Here is a 20,151-nt window from a genome sequence, read left to right as displayed (position 1 = left end):
CATTAGGTGCAAATTATTACTTTCATGACCACTCAGAAAAAATACATTCAGTGTTGTAAACAGCTGCTAATGCACATAAACTTGCAAACATTGCATTTCAAAAGTGCAAATGTTGCACCTCATATTGATTATATATAAAAATGTAAAACAATACTTCTATTAGTGCAATAAAAAATAAGTAAACATTTTTGTAAACAAGCAAGTTTGTGAACTTGGCTCAGTGTGAGAAATTTGCATGGACACTGGCAGCCAATCTCTTAAATCTGGGTAGGAATGGTGTCAAAGCAATTCTCAGACATACATGCACATGGTCATTGGTCAGTTGTGAGCGGTACTTATTCTTAATGATGTTTAGCATAGAGAAGGCTGACTCACAGCTATAGGTAGAGCCAAACATTGTTAATGTGTACACCGCCACTTTGTTAAGTACAGGAAACTTTGCCTTTGGCACAGTCTGCAGCCAAAATGTGACAGGGTCAGAGGATTCACATTGCTCTCTTAACACTACATCAGCCTGTAAATCTAATAGCTCCATTTGAAGGGCCTGTGCATTAGCCCATTTGTACACATGTATTGCCTCCTTTGAGACAGAGATAACATTCTTAACAAAAAATGGACTCCTTACAAAGAGCATCAGCTGATCTCCCAATGTAAAGCCATCAAAACGAGCCCTAAAGTTTTCAATCAACTTTTGGATAAAGTCAGAATGAGCAGTGACATTGCTTTCCTGTATCTCCTTCAGTGAAGGAAAATGTGTACAGTCCTGCTCAAGATCCATTTTCAGAATGTCCAGTTTCCCCTGATAAAGACTGGACAGCAGCCACCAAGTCACACACAGAATTGTCTTTTCCTTGACGCTTCAGATTAAGGTCATTTAAGTGTCCTGTGATGTCAACCAGAAAGGCCAGTGTGTCCATGTTACTGTCCTCTTCTAAAAAGTGCAAAAACATCTGAGCCTTGTGACTCTTTTGTTGTGCAAGGACATCTTTAATTTCATTCCTTATCTTCCGAAAGCGTGCCAGCACTTTTCCTTTACTCAACCATCTGACATTGGAGTGCAAGAGTAGGTCATTGGCAGGAGCATCTACTTCTGCTAAGAACTCCCTGAGCAGACGATGCTGGTGAGCTGATGAAGCCCTGAGAAAGTAAACTAGTTTGGTGATGGTGTTCATAGCTTCTGCATGATGCTCTGAAAATGTGGAGCAGAGAACAGACGTGTGGATAATGCAGTGATATGACAAGAGCTCTGGGTTGTCCTCTTTCAGTCGATTAACTGCACCCTTTTCTTTTCCCATCATAGACGGTGCCCCGTCAGTGGTGATGGAGACAACATCTTTTACATCGATTCTCCTCTGTGTTAGCATTTCCTTTATGGCCAAATATACTGTATGTCCTCTCCCCTGGTGTGCGTTTTCAAAGCTGTGACGCCTAAAATGTCCTCTACAAATGTTTTAGTCTCTTGATGATAGAATCGGACATACACCAAGAGCTGAGCGTCACTCACGTCAGTTGATTCATCAGCAGCTAACGCAATGCACGGCACACTTTGGATGGCGCTGTCAAGCTGGGACTGCACATCCTCCGACAGTAGCTCAGCTCTTCTAGTTGTTGTTGTGGATGATAAGGGAATCTGACGAACCTTTTGTTTTAGCTGCTGTCCTTCTTTACCCTCAAAAAGCGTGTCGGCCAACGCCTCCATACACTCTTTCACCATTCCGGAGTCAGTAAAAGGCTTTTTATGTTTTCCCAAAATCCATTGTACTCGAAGTGAGCACTCGTAGGCTCGTTGCTGTGCTGTAAGGGACTGTGCTATCACCCGTGTTGAACGCTCATACTGTCCTTTTAGCTCACCAATTTTCCTCGTCCTCGCATGTGATCCTGGCGGGTAATTTTCGTTGAAAGTTTTGTGTCTTGTCTCGAAATGCCGCTTGATGTTTCCACTTTTAACAACAGCAACAGACTCTGAACAAATAAGACACACGGGTCGTGTAGAACTCGATGAAGGCAAAATGAAAGCATACGTCTCAGTCCACTCATCTCGAAAGATGCGGTTTTCAGAGTCCACTTTTCTAATTTTTGACAACGCCATAATTCATTCACGTATCTTATAGTAATGTGTGTACAAGCCAAAGTTTATGATATCTCCGGACACCGGCTTTTCCAAAGGACCCAACACAGACATAGCTGCACATGCGCACGCCTGTTCAAAAATAACTTTCGGTAAAAAAATTTTTTTAAATTATTATTCCAGTACTTTTAAACAAAAATGTTTGGAGGTCCGGATAAAAAGGTCTTGGGGTCCGGACCTGGACACCGGTCCGCCAGTTGGGGACCCCTGCTCTAGCCTGTAGCCTGGGCCCGGTGGCAAAAGCTTCTAGCCTACTGGTAGAAGTCTGTAATCTCGGCCTGGTGGTAGAAGCCTGTAGCCTGTCGGCTGGAAATGATGGTAGAAGGCTGTAACCTGTAGCCCTGTCCTGGTGGTAGAAAGCTGTAGCCTGTAGCTCTGGTGTGGTGATTGAAGGCGATAGTTTTGTGGTAGAAGGCTGTAGCCTGGGCCTGGTGGTAGAATGTTGTAACCTGTAGCCTGGGCCTGGTGGTAAAAGCCAGTAGCCTAGAGGTTGAAGCCTGTAGCATGGGCCTGGTGGTAGTAGGCTGTAGCCTGGGCCTAGTGGTAGAAGACTGGAGCAAAGTGGAAGAAGGCTGTAACCTGGGCCTAGTGGTAGAAGCCAGTAGCTTGGTGGTAGAATGCTATAGCCTGGGCCTAGTGATTGAAGGCGGTAGCTACAGGCTACTGCCTTCAATCACAAAGATACACAAAATGACTCAAGAATCACACTACAATGGCAATAAAAAACAAAAAAGTAAACAATATTTCTGGGTCTGGTGGTAGCAGGCTGTAACCTGTAGCCTGGATCTGGTGGTAGAAGGCGGTAGTCTGTAGCCTGGGCCTGGTGTTAAAAGCCAGTAGCCTGGTGGTTGGATCCTGTAGCCTGGGCCTGGTGGTAGAAGGCTGTAGCCTGGACATGGTGGTAGAAGCCTGTAGCTTGGTCTTATTGGTAGAAGCCTGTACCATCTATCCCAGTGGTAGAAGGCTGTAGCCTGGGCCTAGTGGTAGAAGCATTGTAGCCTCTATCCTCGTGGTAGAAGGCTGTAGCCTGGTCCTGGTGGTTGAAAACTGTATCCTGGGCCTTGTGGTTGGAGGCTGTAGCCTGTAGGCTGCTGGTAGAAGGCTATAGCTTAGGCCCGGCTGTAGAATCCTGTAGCATGGTGGTAGAAGGCTGTAGCCTGTAGCCTTGGACTGGATGTAGAAGGCTGTAGCCTGTAACCTGGGCCTGGTGGTAAAAGTCAGTAGCCTGGGCATGGTGGTAGAAGCCATTAGTTTACAGACGAGCCTATGTTCGCTCTAGCGATCAGATTATGTTATGATTCAGTCCTGTTTGTGCGGACTGTAAATCCAAACCAGCTCCATCAGAATTCGAATCTCTTCCCATTTATTGAACCAGAAAATGCAACCGTTTACAGACGAGCCTATGTTCGCTCTAGCGATCAGATTATGTTATGATTCAGTCCTGTTAATGCGGCCTGTAAATCCAGCTACATCAGAATTTGAATCTCTTCCCGTTTATATGAAATCTAACGGCGGCTCCAAGGACTCTAAAATGTGACCGTTAACGGACAAGCCCATGTTCACTCTAGCCGTTAAGTTAATGCTATTATACAGTATACGCTTCAGCGTATAAGTAGGTTTTGAGTTTAGCCTTAAAGGTGGAGAGAGTAGCAGCCTCCCTTACTGAGATTGGAAGCTGGTTACAAAGGCGAGGGGCCTGGTAGCTGAAAGCTCTTGCTCCTGTTCTACGTTAGGAACTTCCAGAAGGCCAGCAAACTGAGAGCGGAGTGATCTGCTCAAACAATAGGGCACTAACAGGTCTCTAAGATATACAGGAGCTTGATCATGTCGAGCTTTGTATCAGAATCAGAATCAGAATCAACTTTATTGGCCAGGGGTGAATGAATACACACGAGGAATTTCTTTTGGTGACCTGTGCTCTCTCAGGTAGTGTAACATTAAATAATAACAATCAACTAGAATAAAGAAAAAATAAATAAAATAAAGAAAAATAAATTTAAAAAAAAGAAGTATAAACATAAATATAAGAGTAGTTAGACTAATATGTGCAAACTAAATAAAACTAACAAGATAATGATAATAGTAATAATAATAATAATAATAATAATAATAATAATAATAATAATAATAATGAAATAAAATAAAAATACAATAATAATAATAATAAGATAATAGTGCAGTAGTGCATTGATGAGTAGTGCAGGTGAACATTTAAATGAAAAAATTATGTCCATGAACATTTCGCAGTGACAGGTTGTTCCAGGGTTGATATGTTTAGTTCCAGGTTATTTCACAGTAACAGAAACAGGTCTGACACTCTTTGACTGTATAGTGTTGATCAGAGTGATAGCCTGGGGGAAGAAACTGTTTTTATGGCGGGTAGTTTTGGCGTACAGTGATCTGTAGCGTCTGCCGGAGGGGAGGAGTTTAAACAGATTGTGTGCAGGGTGAGAGGGGTCTGCAGTGATGCTACCTGCCTGTTTCCTGACCCTGGACAGGTATAAGTCTTGGATGGAGGGCAGATGAACACCAATGATCTTTTCTGCAGTCCTGATTATCCGTTGTAGTCTGTGTCTGTCTAGTTTGGTTGTAGATCCAAACCAGACAGTGATGGAGGTGCACAGAACAGACTGAATGATGGAGGTGTAGAACATGGTCAGCAGCTCCTGGGGCAGGTTGAACTTCCTCAGCTGTCGCAGGAAGTACATCCTCTGCTGTGCCTTTTTCCTGGTTGTGTCTATGTGGGAGGTCCACTTCAGGTCCTGTGAGATTGTGGATCCCAGGAACCTGAAGGAGTCCACGGTAGCCACTTTGCTATTCAGAATGGTAAGGGGGGTGAGTGGGGGCGGATTTCTCCTGAAGTCCACTGTCATCTCCACAGTCTTGAGCGGGTTCAGTTCCAGATGGTTCTGACTGTACCAGAGAGCCAGCTGTTCCACCTCCAGTCTGAAGGCAGACTCGTCCCCATCCCTGATGAGACCGATGACGGTGGTGTCGTCTGCAAACTTCAGGAGTTTCACAGAGGGGTCCCCTGAGGTGCAGTCATTGGTGTAGAGGGAGAATAGCAGTGGGGAGAGAACACACCCCTGAGGGGCGCCAGTGCTGAGTGACCGGGTGCTGGATGTGATGCCTCCCAGCCTTACTTGCTGCTTCCTGTCAGTCAGGAAGTTGGTGATCCACTGACAGGTGGAGGCCGGCACTGTGAGCTGGGTGAGTTTCTGGTGAAGGATGTCCGGGATGATGGTGTTGAACGCAGAGCTGAAATCCACAAACAGGATCCTAGCGTAGGTCCCTGGGGAGTCGAGGTGATGCAGGATGTAGTTCAGTCCCATGTTGACTGCATCCTCGACAGACCTGTTTGCCCGATAGGCAAACTGCAGGGGGTCCAGCAGGGGTCCTGTGATGTCCTTCAGGTGGCTCAGTACCAGCCTCTCAAAGGACTTCATGACTACGGACGTCAGGGCAATGGGTCGATAGTCATTAAGTCCTGTGATGGCAGGTTTCTTTGGGACTGGGATGATGCTGGAGCTTTTGAAGCAGGATGGTACTTCACACAGCTCCAGTGATGTATTGAAGATCCGTGTGAAGATGGGGGCCAGCTGCTCAGCACAGGCTTTCAGGCAGGAGGGAGATACTCCGTCTGGTCCTGGAGCCTTTTTGATCTTTTGTCTCTTGAATAGCTGGCACACATCTCTTTCATTGATCTTCAGGGTAGGTGGGGGGTCAGAGGGTGAGGTAGGGGGGGGAAGTGGGGGGAGCAGGAAGGGCAGAGTCCAGAGAGAAACTCTGAATATGGACCAGGAGGATGGTAAACTATAACCAGTTTTTCTATCTTGTTTTTTTTTTTTTACAAATTTCAAATCACACTACAATGGCAACAAAAAAACAATTATACAAAAAAAGCACAAAAACACAACAGAAAGATACAAAAATGCACATAATGACTCCAAAAAACATACATTACAGAAAAATACACCAAACAAAAAAAATATAAAAATGAGTAAAAAAAAAACAACAAACAATTATCATGCGCATGTCCCATAGAATTAAACCAGGGAAATCGCACATGCTATTTTACTCTGTACTGTTATAAAGGGGTTTATTTCCGGGTGCAGAGTATGTACACCTCTTTGTACATCCAACCTTCAAACACATACTCATTTGGCCATAATTGACAACTCTACTTAAGCTCCCACTATAAAAATGCATACTACCGATGGGCACTGTACTAGTGTAGATAATCCGAAGAGCACTCACCATCATTTATCACTTTAGTAGCTGTTATACCACCTTGTATTGCTTTTATAGGATGATCTGACATGTTTGTGACCCAATGCGATGCAGTGGTTTGATAAAACAATGGACTATTGTCTTAAATGTACTATTCCTGTGGTCAGAAGTGGTGCGGATGACAAGAAAGCAAAGTAGCAGCTCATGTGAGTGTTTGAAACAGCTGACTCAGCTAAAAGTTGAGAGTTTACGTCTCTGCAGCGCAGCGCAAGCGGTCACAATCAGTTCCATCTTTAGTAGCCGTAATACCGCCTCGTATCGCCTTTATGGGATGATCTGACGCGTTTGTGACCCAATGCGACGCAGCAGCTGGACAAAACAATGGACTATTGTCTTAAATGGACTATTTCTGTAATCAGAAGAGGTGAGGAGGAGATGGAAGACTATTAATGATTTACTGACGCTGCTGCTGTGATAAACACACATGCTGAAACAGCGTGCGTGTTTAAGCCCACTCATGCATATGCATGAAGGCCAAAAAAAACAGCCTGTTCTAAGGAATGCTCTGAAAGTGACTTTTCAGAGGGCTAAAACTCCTGAAAACAGGTGAGTTTGGGAAAATAAACTTCAAATACTATGTTGTTGGGGTTCTTAGAACAAATGGAGATGGGTGAAAAATAGCAATACTGGACCTTGAAATAGTTAATTATGTCGACAATAACTCAAACTAAAACTTTTCGTCGACAACTATTCTGTGACTAATGTGTGACAAGAACGTAAATTAAAGGAAAACTAACAACAAAAGCAAAAACTAAATCTCTGTTAATTATCAACTGACGTAAAAGATTACGCTCACTGGTCGGACAAGCTGGTTTAAAACCATCCTCAGTGCCTTTATTGTTTACCTTTTAACAATTAAATCCCTGAACTCAAATTTAAACTCTAGTCGACTGGATGACCAAGCCCCGCCCTCCACGGCGGAGTGTACGAACCATCACGTCTCACTCAGAAAAAGCAGCTACAGGAGACTCTGTGTGAACTGCGGTAGAGCGAGGTAGAGAGTGAATAGAGAAAGAGAGAGAGCGGCTGAATCAGATCAATAAAACGTTATTTATAATTGATTGTTTCACAGCACAAATAAACCTCAAACACACCTCCACAACCCCGCAACCCAATGTGTGAATGTTTCAAACACAGCAGGCTGTCACACAGTGAAGCAGCTGAAAACTGGGGGTGATGCTACATTTGTTCAGTTGCTATAAGAGCAACCAAAGCTACCAGAGGAAAAAAACAAGAAGAAAACTGCAAACTATTTAATCCACAAAGAAAACAAATGTTTATTAAAATTTGAATCAAAAGATTCAGTCAGAATATTTGATCTGTCTCTTAATCGCTGAATATTTGAACATCCTCGTCGATAATGTTTGTGAAAGTGCTGAATTCCATCCACGGCTGCTGTTTATACATTGGAGCCTAAGGTATTTTTTGATGCTACAACGCTCTGAGCTTCCCCAGCCCGTGTTAAGGTTAATGGTTGGATCTGATTAGAGTTGAGCTTTATTATGCAGGTTAGAATTAATTTGTTCAAATCTACAGAAAATAAACAGGATTATGTTTTGCAATTTGACATAAAATGCTACATTCTTAGTTTAAATTACTAAATAGAGTAAGCTAACAATTGAGTTTTTATTACTATGACAAACAATTTTACAAAATCTAATACAGTGTAACATTTAAATTTAAAAAAAAGACAAAAATGAGACTTTTTAAAAAACTGATTTCTACCAACTAAATTTTCACTGAAAAGAAAAAAAACTAAAAGATTAAAATGCGATATTAAGACTAGTGCTGAGTATACAAGAATGCTTCATTTCAATATGAGTTTTTCCCCATTAGTCAGCAACATAAATGGGAACAGATGATAAATAAAAAACCTCAAACAATCTGGTTTTCTGTGTCCAAACAACATGAGCAGAGGTTGTTCTTCTGCCCTGATTTAGGAAATGCATTTTAATTTTAAGGTGTTGCTTTAGTTAGCTAATAATGAACCTATGGTAGTTGATGTTTAGTACATGATCGACTTCCACAAACACATGTATCTACCTGGATGTTGCCCATCACTCCTGTGGACTCCATGCGACTAGCCACGTTCACAGTGTTGCCCCAAATGTCAAAGTGGGGTTTTCGTGCCCCAATCACTCCTGCCAGCACCCCGCCCTTATTCAACCCTGAGGGAGAGAGATAATAAAGCTAAAGCTCACTGATAACTGAACATGAACCTGAGGCACAACAGCAGTCAGCAGTGCAAGTAGATTAAAAAGTTAAAAGTACTATGCAAAAAACACCAAATTATACGTTCGACTTAAGGTTTCTTTAATGATTGTTAACTGCAGAAGACATTTACTCTTTTCTTTAGTTTATCCTAAAAGATCTATGAATAGAAAATCACAGCAGCATCTCTGCATTTTAGTAGAAATGAGCTTTAAAGGGCACATGACACCCGTTTTGACATCATCTTATTCCATGTAATAAATAATGTTAAAATGCAGTAATAAAAGTTCCAAATGATGCTCTGTTTGTTCGTAAGCTTTAATTTAACATCGTATTTCCACTTTCTCTACATCACAACCCATATAAGATCATGCTCTGAAAAGCAGAGCAGAAATGCGTGAAAAGCAACAACAAAATGCAAAATGTAATATGAAGATAGACATAATATTGTAAAAATACTTCATGGATGGATTACTAGTGTTCTGGCATTGAGCACAAACATGGATTTTGGGGTCTTGTGCAACTTTCCATTGTAAAAGTTTTTCTGATCTGGCTACAGCTAAAATGTGTTTGCATTGAAGAGGAGGTTTAGAGAAGCTGAGATTTTTTTTTATAACCTATTTAAAGGCACACTGTGTAACCTTTGGCCACTAGGGGCACTAGACCGGTAACTTTCACGCGCCTAGTGGCCACAAGCACTGATTGTGCATGCAGACAGTAGTTGACCTGTAACTTAGGGATAAGGATTGGCTTTCAAGGCTGGGCTTGCACAGCGGCTACAGTCTATGGGCTGAAGGAGCAGCCCATAGATTCAATCCAAGGTGAAAATGGATTGAGTCGATTCTCAGAAATAAAATTGCAAAAATCTGCCAAGGAGTGTAAAATGAGCATTCTATGGTTTTATGATTCCATCAGACTGAAAGTGGTAACATGGCAACACCTACCGATGCGCAGCATGAAGTTGTTAAAGGACTGGTAATTGATGTTCATCAGGGTGACCTTCATGGCCAAAGCGAAGTCTGCCAGGTCTGCCAGGTGCTGCCAGCGCTCCCTGTCGGATGGCTCCTCCCTCTGTGGGAAGTGACACAGGTCACGCTTTTCAAAGCATCTCCACTCAAACTATTCACTGTCAGGTTGACTAACCAAGCTCAGCCTTAAGCAATAAACTGCCTCCACACTTTGTTTCTAAGGCCTTTTAACCTCTTTTAATCATTTATCATCAGGCCTTTTTGTTTTGTTGACCTAACTTTAATTACTTTGAAGTAAAGTAATACATGTATGAATAATTAGATATTCACTCAGAATGATGTTGTAGGAACACAGCTAATCAAATACCCAGCATCTCCAACCATGAGGGATACAGTATACACTTCTTTTTTCTTTTTTGTCGAGATAAAAAACGGGAAAAAAGGAAGGCTAAAAAAGGAAAAAATACAGTATGTGAAAAAGGGGGAAAAAAAAGAAGAAAAAAAGGGATATACACGATGGTATTATTGGTTTCCAACCTTTGTTGTTTTTTGAACCTCTAATCTCAAGGATCCCTTGTTGCTGTCTAAACTCTGCCACTCTGGTTTTAGTTATTTTTCCATTCGATGCGTCGTCAAAGAAAGAGTTGGGCACCAAGTCATCACTGTCACAGTGGAATATATGTTTGGTGCACATGGATCATGTTTAAAGCTGTTAGAGACGATGATTTAAAAATAAAATAAAATAAAAAATAGATATATCCATAGTGTAGATCAATAAATCAAAAATCATTTGCTCGAAGAATAGATGTCAAACATTAAAATTGCCACTCTCTTATTGACATAGCTGGAAAAGTTTGGTGCATTGCATTGTGGGATGTGGAATCCTAGTGTAGACGGATGCATAGAAGTATTTTTACGTCATTCTTACTGTGATGTCTCCAGACGAGGACAGTAATTAGTTTGTTAGGTTTTATGTTCACCTTCCATGCCCTACAGCTAGGGGGCTCTAGCGCTCCATTTACTGGGCACATGTTGTACACATCCTGTTCACTGGGAGTGGTTCTGTTGTAACTTGTATCTGGACGCTGTGGTTACGGATTTTCTTGGAAAAATAAAGACCTAACGTGGAGTTTATCTTTGACCAACAGTTGACTCCATTTTTGTTCAAGTTTGTTCCCAGTATTACCAGTGCTATCATCTCACTCTGACCCCCCAAAATAAACATTCACCTGTTTTGCTAAAACTCTCAGTGAAAGCAACATAAATGTGTTTAGAAGTCATTTTGTCACAGTTTTTAGTGCAAACACAACAAATCACAGTTTACAGTGAAGATTAAAAAAACTTTTTAACCACATTTTACATAGTTATTTTCTGAGCAAATGTTAATGTTGTTTAATTGATCAATGAGGCCTACACTATGCCTTTATCTGATAAACAATAATCGTCTCCAGCAGCTTTAAAATAAGTATGAAAATCTCATGTTGACTCATGTTTCCCCGTCCCCCGGTTAATAACACAACACGATGTCTATTGAGTAAAGTAAAAACACAAAGTAGAAGTGGCTGAGCTGACCTTCATACATGCGTAGCCATTGGTGACATCAGGTGTGACTCCTGAGGCTGCCATGTAGGTACTGCCAATGGTCTTGATTTTTGTGATGCAGCGGAAGTGAGGCTCATCCAGCAGCTGAGGAAGAGAGAGCAACGTTCTTATGGACTCAGTTTAACAACATTTCTCTGACAGCAACACGGTAAGTTTGGACTTAAAGATACTAATATGATTTCATACCAGGAAGAGGTTTGGAATAAACTCTTCTACAAACACTGACTGGTCTTTGGGCAGCAATAAACTCTAGATCAGCACCCTGATCAGCATAAGTGAGGGTTGATGGACATTAATTCAGCTGAACTAATGTTTAACTGTACAGCTGACTTTGGAAAGCACTTTGTAACATGCAGAGATGAAAGTAACTGATTACAAGTACTCACGTTACTGTAATTAAGTTACTTTTAAGGGTACTTGTACTTTTTTGAGTATATTTCTAAATCAGTCATTTTTCTTGTAAGTTTTAAAAAAAAGTAAAGTAATTTGTTACATTTCTACAACCCATTACTGAGTAAATTATATTTTTTTGTTTTAAAGTAATCAACGTTGGTGTGCCCCTTCCCGCGGTGGCGGCCGTCGGTCAGTCACGCACCAGTGGGGGCATTGCCCCGTGGCTTGCACTGTCCGGTGGGCGGCGGGGCCTGGGCTGCTGTCCTTGCGTCGTCTGGGGCTGTTCGGTCCTGCTGGATTGTGGCTGGGCTGGGGTGGGGGGGCTCTTGGGGTCCTGTGGGCTTGGCCTGCTGGCTGGGCCGGTCCTGGCAGAGGTCTTCCGGGGCGGGTGGCGTGCCTGGGGGCTGGCAAGGTGACTTGCAGCGTCCCCTTGGTGCCCTAGGCGGCTGGGGTCCTTCTGGCCTGGGGTCCGGTCACTGCTGGCTCTGGTCCCGCCAGCGGGCGCTGGCTGCCCGTTCGGCCCTGCTCTGGCCGTCTGCTGGACGTGGGTCTTGGCTCTTCTGCTGGTGGTCTTGGGCAGGGGGCTCTCTGGGCACTCCCTCGGGGGGTTGGGTGCGGGGTTGTGGGTGGTAGATGTTGGCGGGGGGCATTGGGGTTGGGGTCAGTGGCGCGGTGCGCTGGGTCCTCAGCTCCTTGGGGCTTTCTCGGGTGTGTAAGTGGGGGGCGGTGGCTGCGTCATGGCTTGGGATCTTGGAAGTGTCTGGGGGGCTGCTCAGTTGTGGGGGGTGGCCAGGGGCTCTTTGGCCTCCGCTCTTTCTGCTGGCCTGGCTGCATCTTTGCGCCCGGGGCGGTGCTTGGGTTTGCAGTAGTGGTTCTTGCACATACATTGGTCTACAATGCACTGGTGTCTTCCGGGGCGGGCGGCGTGCCTGGGAGCTGGCGGGGTGACTTACAGCGTCCCCTTGATGCCCTAGGCAGCTGGGGTCCTTCTGGCCTGAGGTCCGTCCCTGCTGGCTCTGGTCCCGCCGGCAGGCGCGCTGGCTGCCCGTTCGCCACTGCTCTGGCCGTCTGCTGGACATGGGCCTTGGCTCTTCTGCGGGGGTCTTGGGCAGGGGGCTCTCTGGGCACTCCCTAGAGGGGTTGGGTGCGGGGGTGTGGGTGATGGATGTAGGCGGGGGGCCTTGGGGTTGGGGTCAGTGGTGGGGTGCGCTGGGTCCCGGCTCCTTGGGGCTTTCTCGGGTGTGCAAGTGGGGGGTGGTTGCTGCATCACGTCTTGGGATCTTGGTGGCATCTGGTGGGCTGCTTAGGTGTGGGGGGGTGGCCTGGGGCTCCTTGGCCCCCGCTCTTTCTGCTGGCCTGGCTGCATCTTCGGGCCCGGGGCAGTGCTTGGGTTTGCAGTAGTGGTTCTTGCACATACATTGGTCTACAATGCACTGACATGCCTTGGACTGTTGGATAAACTTATACTGGGCTTAACCTTAGACACGTCTTTGATCTCAAATACCTGTTTTAGGTATTACCACTTACTCCTTCCCTCTCTCCACAGCCACCACCATTATACTTAAAGCTAGGGTAGGTGAGTTTCTCCAGATACACTTTTTAAGTTTTGTTTGAAATTTTCTTTATGTCCTGACAGAAATTAAGATGTGCCCTGAAAAAGGAATGAAGAAAATCTGTCATCTGTAGCAGCTGTAAACCTGTAATAACTTTGACCAATGGAAATAAACGAAGCATTTTTTTTAACCAATCACGTCTCCCTGCCTCCCTGCTCGTTCTCGACCCCTCGCATGCACGAGCTCACACTGAAAGCGCGTCACCACTGACTGAGTTAAAACAGAGTAAAGTTTAGTGTTTACTTACTGCTGAATGAGACAAGAGACAACAAAGTTTCTACACAATACAAGCGATGAGCTGAGCTCTTATCTCTTATTCTGCAGCAGCGGCGCTCGTGCATGTGAATGAGACGGAGCACAGAGGGGAGGGGTGAGGGGGATAAAGGCGAAGCCGTCAGGGAGGCTACATTCAAAATCATGCTAGCTTTCAAACATTGTACCACACTTATCACCAGACTGGCTTGATTACAAAACACAATAAGCACAATATGCACAACTACAACTTCACACCTCACTCTCACTTTAAAATAATCAACTCTTCCCTACCCTTTCCATTTCTTACCTTGAGTCTCTCCTCCCTGTTCCCTTCCCCCTCACCTATGTGTAACACTGTCCTCTCTTTTTATATCCTCCCTTTAATAAAGTATGTCTTACCCTTCCTTATAGAGGGCTGGTGATGGTTACAATTATGCAAAAAAATAGTTTCATTTATTTAATTGCAATAACAAAACATAACTTGCTGTCTTAAAAAGATTGCACTTCTTGTAGTGTTGACCTCTGACAGCACGTACAGACAAAGAAGAATACAAATAAATAAATAAAATAAAATAAAATGATCAACGGACATTGGGAAACAACAAAAAATGAAATGACCAGACAACAATCAAATGCTTCACATACTAGCCGACCAATCAGATGAAATGTAATGCACAGTGCCAAAACAGCATTGAATGGAGGTTGTTTTCTCAGTTTTAGAGTTCATAAATTTAGCTATACTTAGATTCTGGAAATTATTTTATTTTGAACTGAATTTATTGGTTTTATTTGATTTTAAAATAAATTAAGTTCAGACTGTGCAAGATTTGGTCTCTTCCTTTTTAAATTTATACATGAGATGGAAGCGTGGGAAGATTTATTACCAACAATAACCGTGGGGGGTGAAAGTAATTAGTATCTTTAACTTTGCTATTGCTATTTAATTAAGCAACTTTTTACTTGTACTTGAGTATTTTATGTATGACTTACTGAGTGCAATGTCAATCAAGTAACAGTGCTTCTACTCTTAACATCTCTGGTAACATAAAGTTTTAAAAGTGCTCAATAAATAAATAAAGTTTCAATTTACTAGTACTACTAGTGAGATATTGAGTTTACTAATAGTACTGTAGTAAAGGTTTTTGGCGCACTCACACAAACTAGTAAAATCCTTGTCTAATTTTGTGTTACTAGTAGAACTGGTAGACTTAAAGGGGACATATCATGCTAAATCCACTTTTTTAGCCCTTAAATGCATTTTGATGTATATTTAGATTGTTTAGAAGTACAGAAAAGTTCAAATTACTCTCTTCAGGTGCTCCGTTGATATCTTTATATTCTGTTTTGGTCATATTTTTCAATCTGTTTCGATTTTTCGATTCTCTGTTACGTTTTTTGAACAATAACATCACCGGAACTGCCAAATTAGGACATCGAATCCAGGCCCAACACTTCGAGCAATCCGCCATTTTTATTTCTCGCTTTTATTTTGTAGTCCAAGCTCAAGGATGCAGAAGTTACGAGAGGATAAGTCAAAATGTTCAGTTGTTGGATGTAGTAACCCACACGCTTCATTACACCGTCTCCCAGCATCAGAACCTTTTCAAAGTGCCTGGTTGAGTTTTGTTTTTCATGGAAATGTACCCACATCTGTGGGTAAGGTCATTTTTGTGTGCGCGAAGCACTTCAAGGATGACTGCTTCAGCAACCTCCACCAGTATAAAGAAGGATTTGCTGAAAGACTTTGTCTGATTGAGGGTTCAATGCCTTCTATCTTTGGAGACTACGAACAGAGCACTTCGGTAAGCTGTAAATAATGCTAAAAAGTGTGATGATAAGACATCCCTGTCATTGTTTTGTTAGCATTAGCAGTTGCACCGTCTTCATATGTTAGCGCTGTGTGTTCGTTTTAGATCCTTGATGATATGGCCTACGTGGTTTAATTTAAGTCTAAAGTTTTCATTAGTCATTTCATTCTGCCGTTTTTGTCTCCGAAAAGACTGTATTAAAATGCATTTCGTGATGTTAGCTTGGCGCTAGCGTTAGCTCGGTGCTTGTGTTAGCTCACTTGTTAGGGTTCTGCAGGTTCATCATCTTCATTTTCATCTCGCTCCGCCGGGTCAGACTCTGGCGCAAACATGTAAAGCTGGATGGACAAGTCTTCCGTTGTTGACATTGTGTAAATAACGTGTGAATAAACTTTTTCTGCGCCGCTACATAGCCATATCGCTTCTATCAAACTAAAAAAATGGCCGAGCAGGGTGGAGTTGAACCTGGAGAGGAGCGGGGTATGAAGTGTCTCATTTGCATTTAAAGAGACCGCACCAAAACGAGGTGCTCTTAGAAGCACATCAGAAAAGGGGTAGAAAAGGGGCCTGTGGAGCTATAATAATGAGGAATTCAGACCCAAGCAGTGCAGTTCCGCTTTATATAGACCACAACTGTATGATTTATATCTAAAAAGGAAGGATTTAAAACCATGATATGTCCCCTTTAAATTATGTTACTACTGTTATATATTACTAGTTAAAACTCAAAGCTTTACTAATAGGAAGAAGAGGAAGAAGAAAGTAGAAATAGTAGAAGTAGTAATAAACACACATTTAAATCCTCAAAGCTGTTGATCCATATTTTACAAATCACCTCAGAGTCCAGCTACGCTACCACCACAGTCCACTAGGTGGCCTTACACTTTACAAAGGTCTGCAAAGAGCCAGTAACTTAAGAGAGACAGGAAGAGAGAGGGAACAATGAGCAGCTTACACTGTCAAAGTCTGAGATGATCTCATTAAGGAATCGTAAGCACTCGATGCCTCCGTTATTGATGCTCTCCTCGGTGTAAAAGTCAGAGAAGTTGGGGATTGAAGCAAACATGACTCCGATCTCATTGTAGGACTGACTGTAGAGCTCCTGCAACAAGACAACATGATTAGCTCAGGGATTTGATACAAACGCAGGGGAAACTTCACACTTCATACCTCGTCTCTCTTCTTTGAACCCAGGAAGTGTCGGGCCACGTGTTCAGGCAGCATGTTGGTCACCAGCGCCTCATTCCAGCGCCTCATCTCATACACTTTCTCCTTCTGCTCATGGACCTCGATCTTCCACAGGAAAAGGGTGCGAGCCAGCTTCTCCACCTTCAGATAAGAACATTTCTATTTCAACCTACAGTGATTAGGAAGCTCAACTGACAGAAATAGCCCGCTGAGGAAACCTTTAGGTGGGTTTAAAACATGGACATTATTGCTACAGTTAATACCACGCTTACAAATGTATGCATTACATTACAAAGTAATGTAAGACACAGCAGGTTGCCCACACTCATTGACCTTCATTAGGTGAAGATAGCAAATGGAACAAGGACTAGGAAACCTTCACAGAGATGTTAGTCCACTGTAGAGGCAACTTTCATCACACATGTGATCGTATGTGATTCGACATTAGTAAAATTCTCATCAGCATTAGAAAAAGGAGGTATAGAGGAGGTCTTTGGGTGGAGTCCCCATCAAGTTTTTCTGTAAATGTCTCTGTCTTTGTGTTGTATGTGGCAAAAATTTAATCATTTAAAAATAAGTAAATAAATAAAAAGAAGCGGCAACAACGAATAGTCCCACCCTTACAAAACATCATCAGTAATCTTTATAAACACATCAACTCACATGTCTGGAGAAGTAATAGAAGCTGACCATCATAATGAAGATCATAACTGTCATGGTAAACTTGGAGGGTACCAGGAAAGGCCTGAAACAGACGACAGTAGCATCTTTTAGCAGTAACACATATGTCGGCGTCCTGGCTGCTGCTAATGCTGCTGATATTTACCTGTAGTCCTGGAAACGAGCCGTGTCATAGTGGTCAAAGATGTCCTTCCAGCTGTAGATGTTTACAAAGCCAGTGGCCACGGTGATGAGCAGCATCAGTGTGAGCTTCACCATGTGACTGACCTGAACCAGCATGGTGGTGGCCACCAGCGCTAGCAGCGCGATGTAGCTGTAGTACTTTGGGTTGTTTAAACAGCCTTCCAGACTGGACCAGGTGGAGAGCGAGGATGGAGCCGCTGTAGCACCGGATGGTTCCGACATCTTGGGCAGACAACTCAGCTGGAAAACAGAGACACAGGAAAACAAAAAGACATAGTCATCAAGATCGGTTGACCCAGATTGGTTGTCATTATAACACAACTTTTTCCTAAACATCCTAAATCTAAGAACTTAGATATATACTGTACATAAAAAAATATTATCACATCAGAATCATACCTGTCAAGTATCCCGTTTTGGCCGGGAAACTCCCGTATTTTACCCCTCTTTCCCGCCATCTTCCCGTATTAGTATTTTCCCGTATATATCCCGTATTTTAATGTAATAATAATTAAAAGATGCCTTAGTAAACTGATCGCCATCACTAGCCTCGTGAGAACTGCCACCTGAAATGGCAGCTCTCGCGAGATTAGTGCTGACAGCGGCAACAAACCAGGAAACAACTCAGAAGAGAGATGGATGAAGACGTTCCGGCGAAAAAAAACCAAGAACTCATGTAAATACGTTGTAAAATGTGACAGAAAGTTTATCTTCCTAAAGAGCAGCAGGATGTGACGCAGTTACACTTTCTATAAGATTAATAACTGAGATTTTAACGTCTCCCAGAGCGGAAGGAACATGTAAGTCACCATGAAAAATCAGCCAATCACAAGTGCCACAAATATGCTGCGCTTTAAAAAAAGTGTTAAATAATGTAAAGTCTGTAATAAATGTGTCTAATAAGTCATTAGTGAATACTAGAGAACCACATCAGTGAGCATGAGAAATTAAAATAAAATATATAATGAAAATAAAATGGAACACCCAGGACACGCTGGAGAGACTATGTCACTCGGCTGGCCTGGGAACGTCTCGGGGTCCCCCCGGAAGAGCTGGAGGAAGTGGCCGGGGAGAGGGAAGTCTGGGCCTCCCTGCTGGGGATGCTGCCCCCGCGACCCGGAAACGGCTAAGCGGGAGAAGATGGATGGATGGATGGATGGATGGATGGATGAAAATAAAATGTTAATGTCTAACTTAAAGACAAACAATGTGAAATTAACAGTAAATATACAATGTGTTGACTTGTATATAAACTGAGTATATTAAATAAACAAATCTTCTTCATATACCCATTTATGTTGTTATTTAGGCTGTTTTATAATTTAGGAATTAGAGCTGGGCGATATATCAAGATTCAAGATGTATTTTGGCGATATAGAAAACTACAATATTTCACATATATATATATATATATATATATATATATATATATATATGTGAAATATTGTGCATGTAAAGCTCATTTAGATGGATTTCTATGTGCACATATTGATCAGCTGTGTCCCTGTGTGGCATTTAGCAGCAGCAAATTTAACCCAGAATTGTCTCTCTGGTCAGACTTTATTTGATACTAGGAATGTTCACAGCATTTCAATGTTAATAAAGGTCGACCTACCAGATTCTAATCACATAATTGTATTTAATAAGTGGTTTACAAGTGGCTATTTTACATTTCCTGTACACCTGTCTTAAAATATAAGGGATACTGGAGCTTGGTTGGGCAGGTGGGGCGGCTCGTAGTGGGCGCCAGAACATTTCCCTTATTTTCAAATCCAAAACTTGACAGGTATGATCAGAATATAAATTTACAAACTATCTTAAACGGTTTCTAAAAAAAGCTGTCCCCTTTGAAGATACCTCAAACAGAGTAAAGAAAAACGGAAGAAGGGCAATAACTGCGGAAAAAACATTTGCGCACTTGTCATTTTCAAACTCCATCAAGGTATTGATACCCTGAAGCCACACAGCAAATTTGGTTATCGTATCTTAAACGGTTTCTAAGAAAAGCTGTCCCCTTTGAAGATGCCTCGAACAGAGTAAAAAAAAACGGAAAAAGGAAAATAATTCTCTCCTTTAACTCGGACGGACCCACAGACGGACGGAGCTCAAACCTATATCCCGGTTCACACTTTGTGGTGGGAGATAATAAAGCAAGCACTAAACCACTGGAAATAACAACTGATCAACTTCTTCATTTATGGTGTGGTCAATAGACTCCATACTGAGCGTAGAAGTGAATATGTGTGTGAACCCATTGATCCCTGTTGTTCAGGATAAGTAAAGTATGTTTAGTAGACGTGCAATGATTTTGGAAGTTCTGACTTTGACAGTTCAAGATGGCTTACCGACATTTACATTGTTACAATATGTTCCGTGTGTGAGGATCATGACAGAGCTGCCTAAAGTGACCAGTATTATTTCTTTCAGAGTGCGGATTGGGCCACATTTCTGTATCTGAGCCTGGCCTGCGTTCAGCAGCCATTAACGCTGCTGATAATCATTGTTTCAGATAGAGACGTAATGAAGGCCTCATAGATCAATAAATCAAAGATCATTTGCTTGAAAAATAATTGTTTTGATGTCCTCTGTAAACACTCTTGTTGACACTGTTAGAAAAGTTTGGTGCAATGCATTGTGGGATGTGTAGACGGATGCATAGAAGTGTTTTTATTTCTAACGGTTCTTCACCAGTCAAGGAGGACAGTAATTGGCTCAACTCCATTTTTGTTCGAGTTTGTTCCCAGTATTCCCCGTGATATCACCTCACTCCGCAAGATTTTCAATTTAGGTCAAATTCAGATTTTTCCGCATAAACTCCAAAATCATCATCC

The 20,151-nt window shown here is 42.5% G+C and overlaps 1 protein-coding gene across 1 annotated transcript in view; it reads right to left on the bottom strand.

The window, feature by feature from the left end:
• Positions 1–20,151, bottom strand: part of adcy3a (adenylate cyclase 3a) — a 67,267-nt gene that overhangs the window by 2,063 nt on the left and 45,053 nt on the right. The window contains exons 14-20 of the mRNA XM_028471114.1: positions 17,283–17,560; positions 17,120–17,201; positions 16,439–16,597; positions 16,224–16,370; positions 11,170–11,283; positions 9,574–9,700; positions 8,462–8,586 (exon numbers count right to left, since the gene is read on the bottom strand). Coding sequence (XP_028326915.1) covers positions 8,462–8,586; positions 9,574–9,700; positions 11,170–11,283; positions 16,224–16,370; positions 16,439–16,597; positions 17,120–17,201; positions 17,283–17,560 — 1,032 coding nt within the window. The remainder of the gene's footprint in view (positions 1–8,461; positions 8,587–9,573; positions 9,701–11,169; positions 11,284–16,223; positions 16,371–16,438; positions 16,598–17,119; positions 17,202–17,282; positions 17,561–20,151) is intronic.

Source organism: Gouania willdenowi, chromosome 16, assembly GCF_900634775.1.
Source record: "Gouania willdenowi chromosome 16, fGouWil2.1, whole genome shotgun sequence".
In the NCBI taxonomy this organism is placed as follows: Eukaryota; Metazoa; Chordata; class Actinopteri; order Blenniiformes; family Gobiesocidae; genus Gouania; species Gouania willdenowi.
This window is presented reverse-complemented; position numbering and strand designations above follow the sequence as displayed.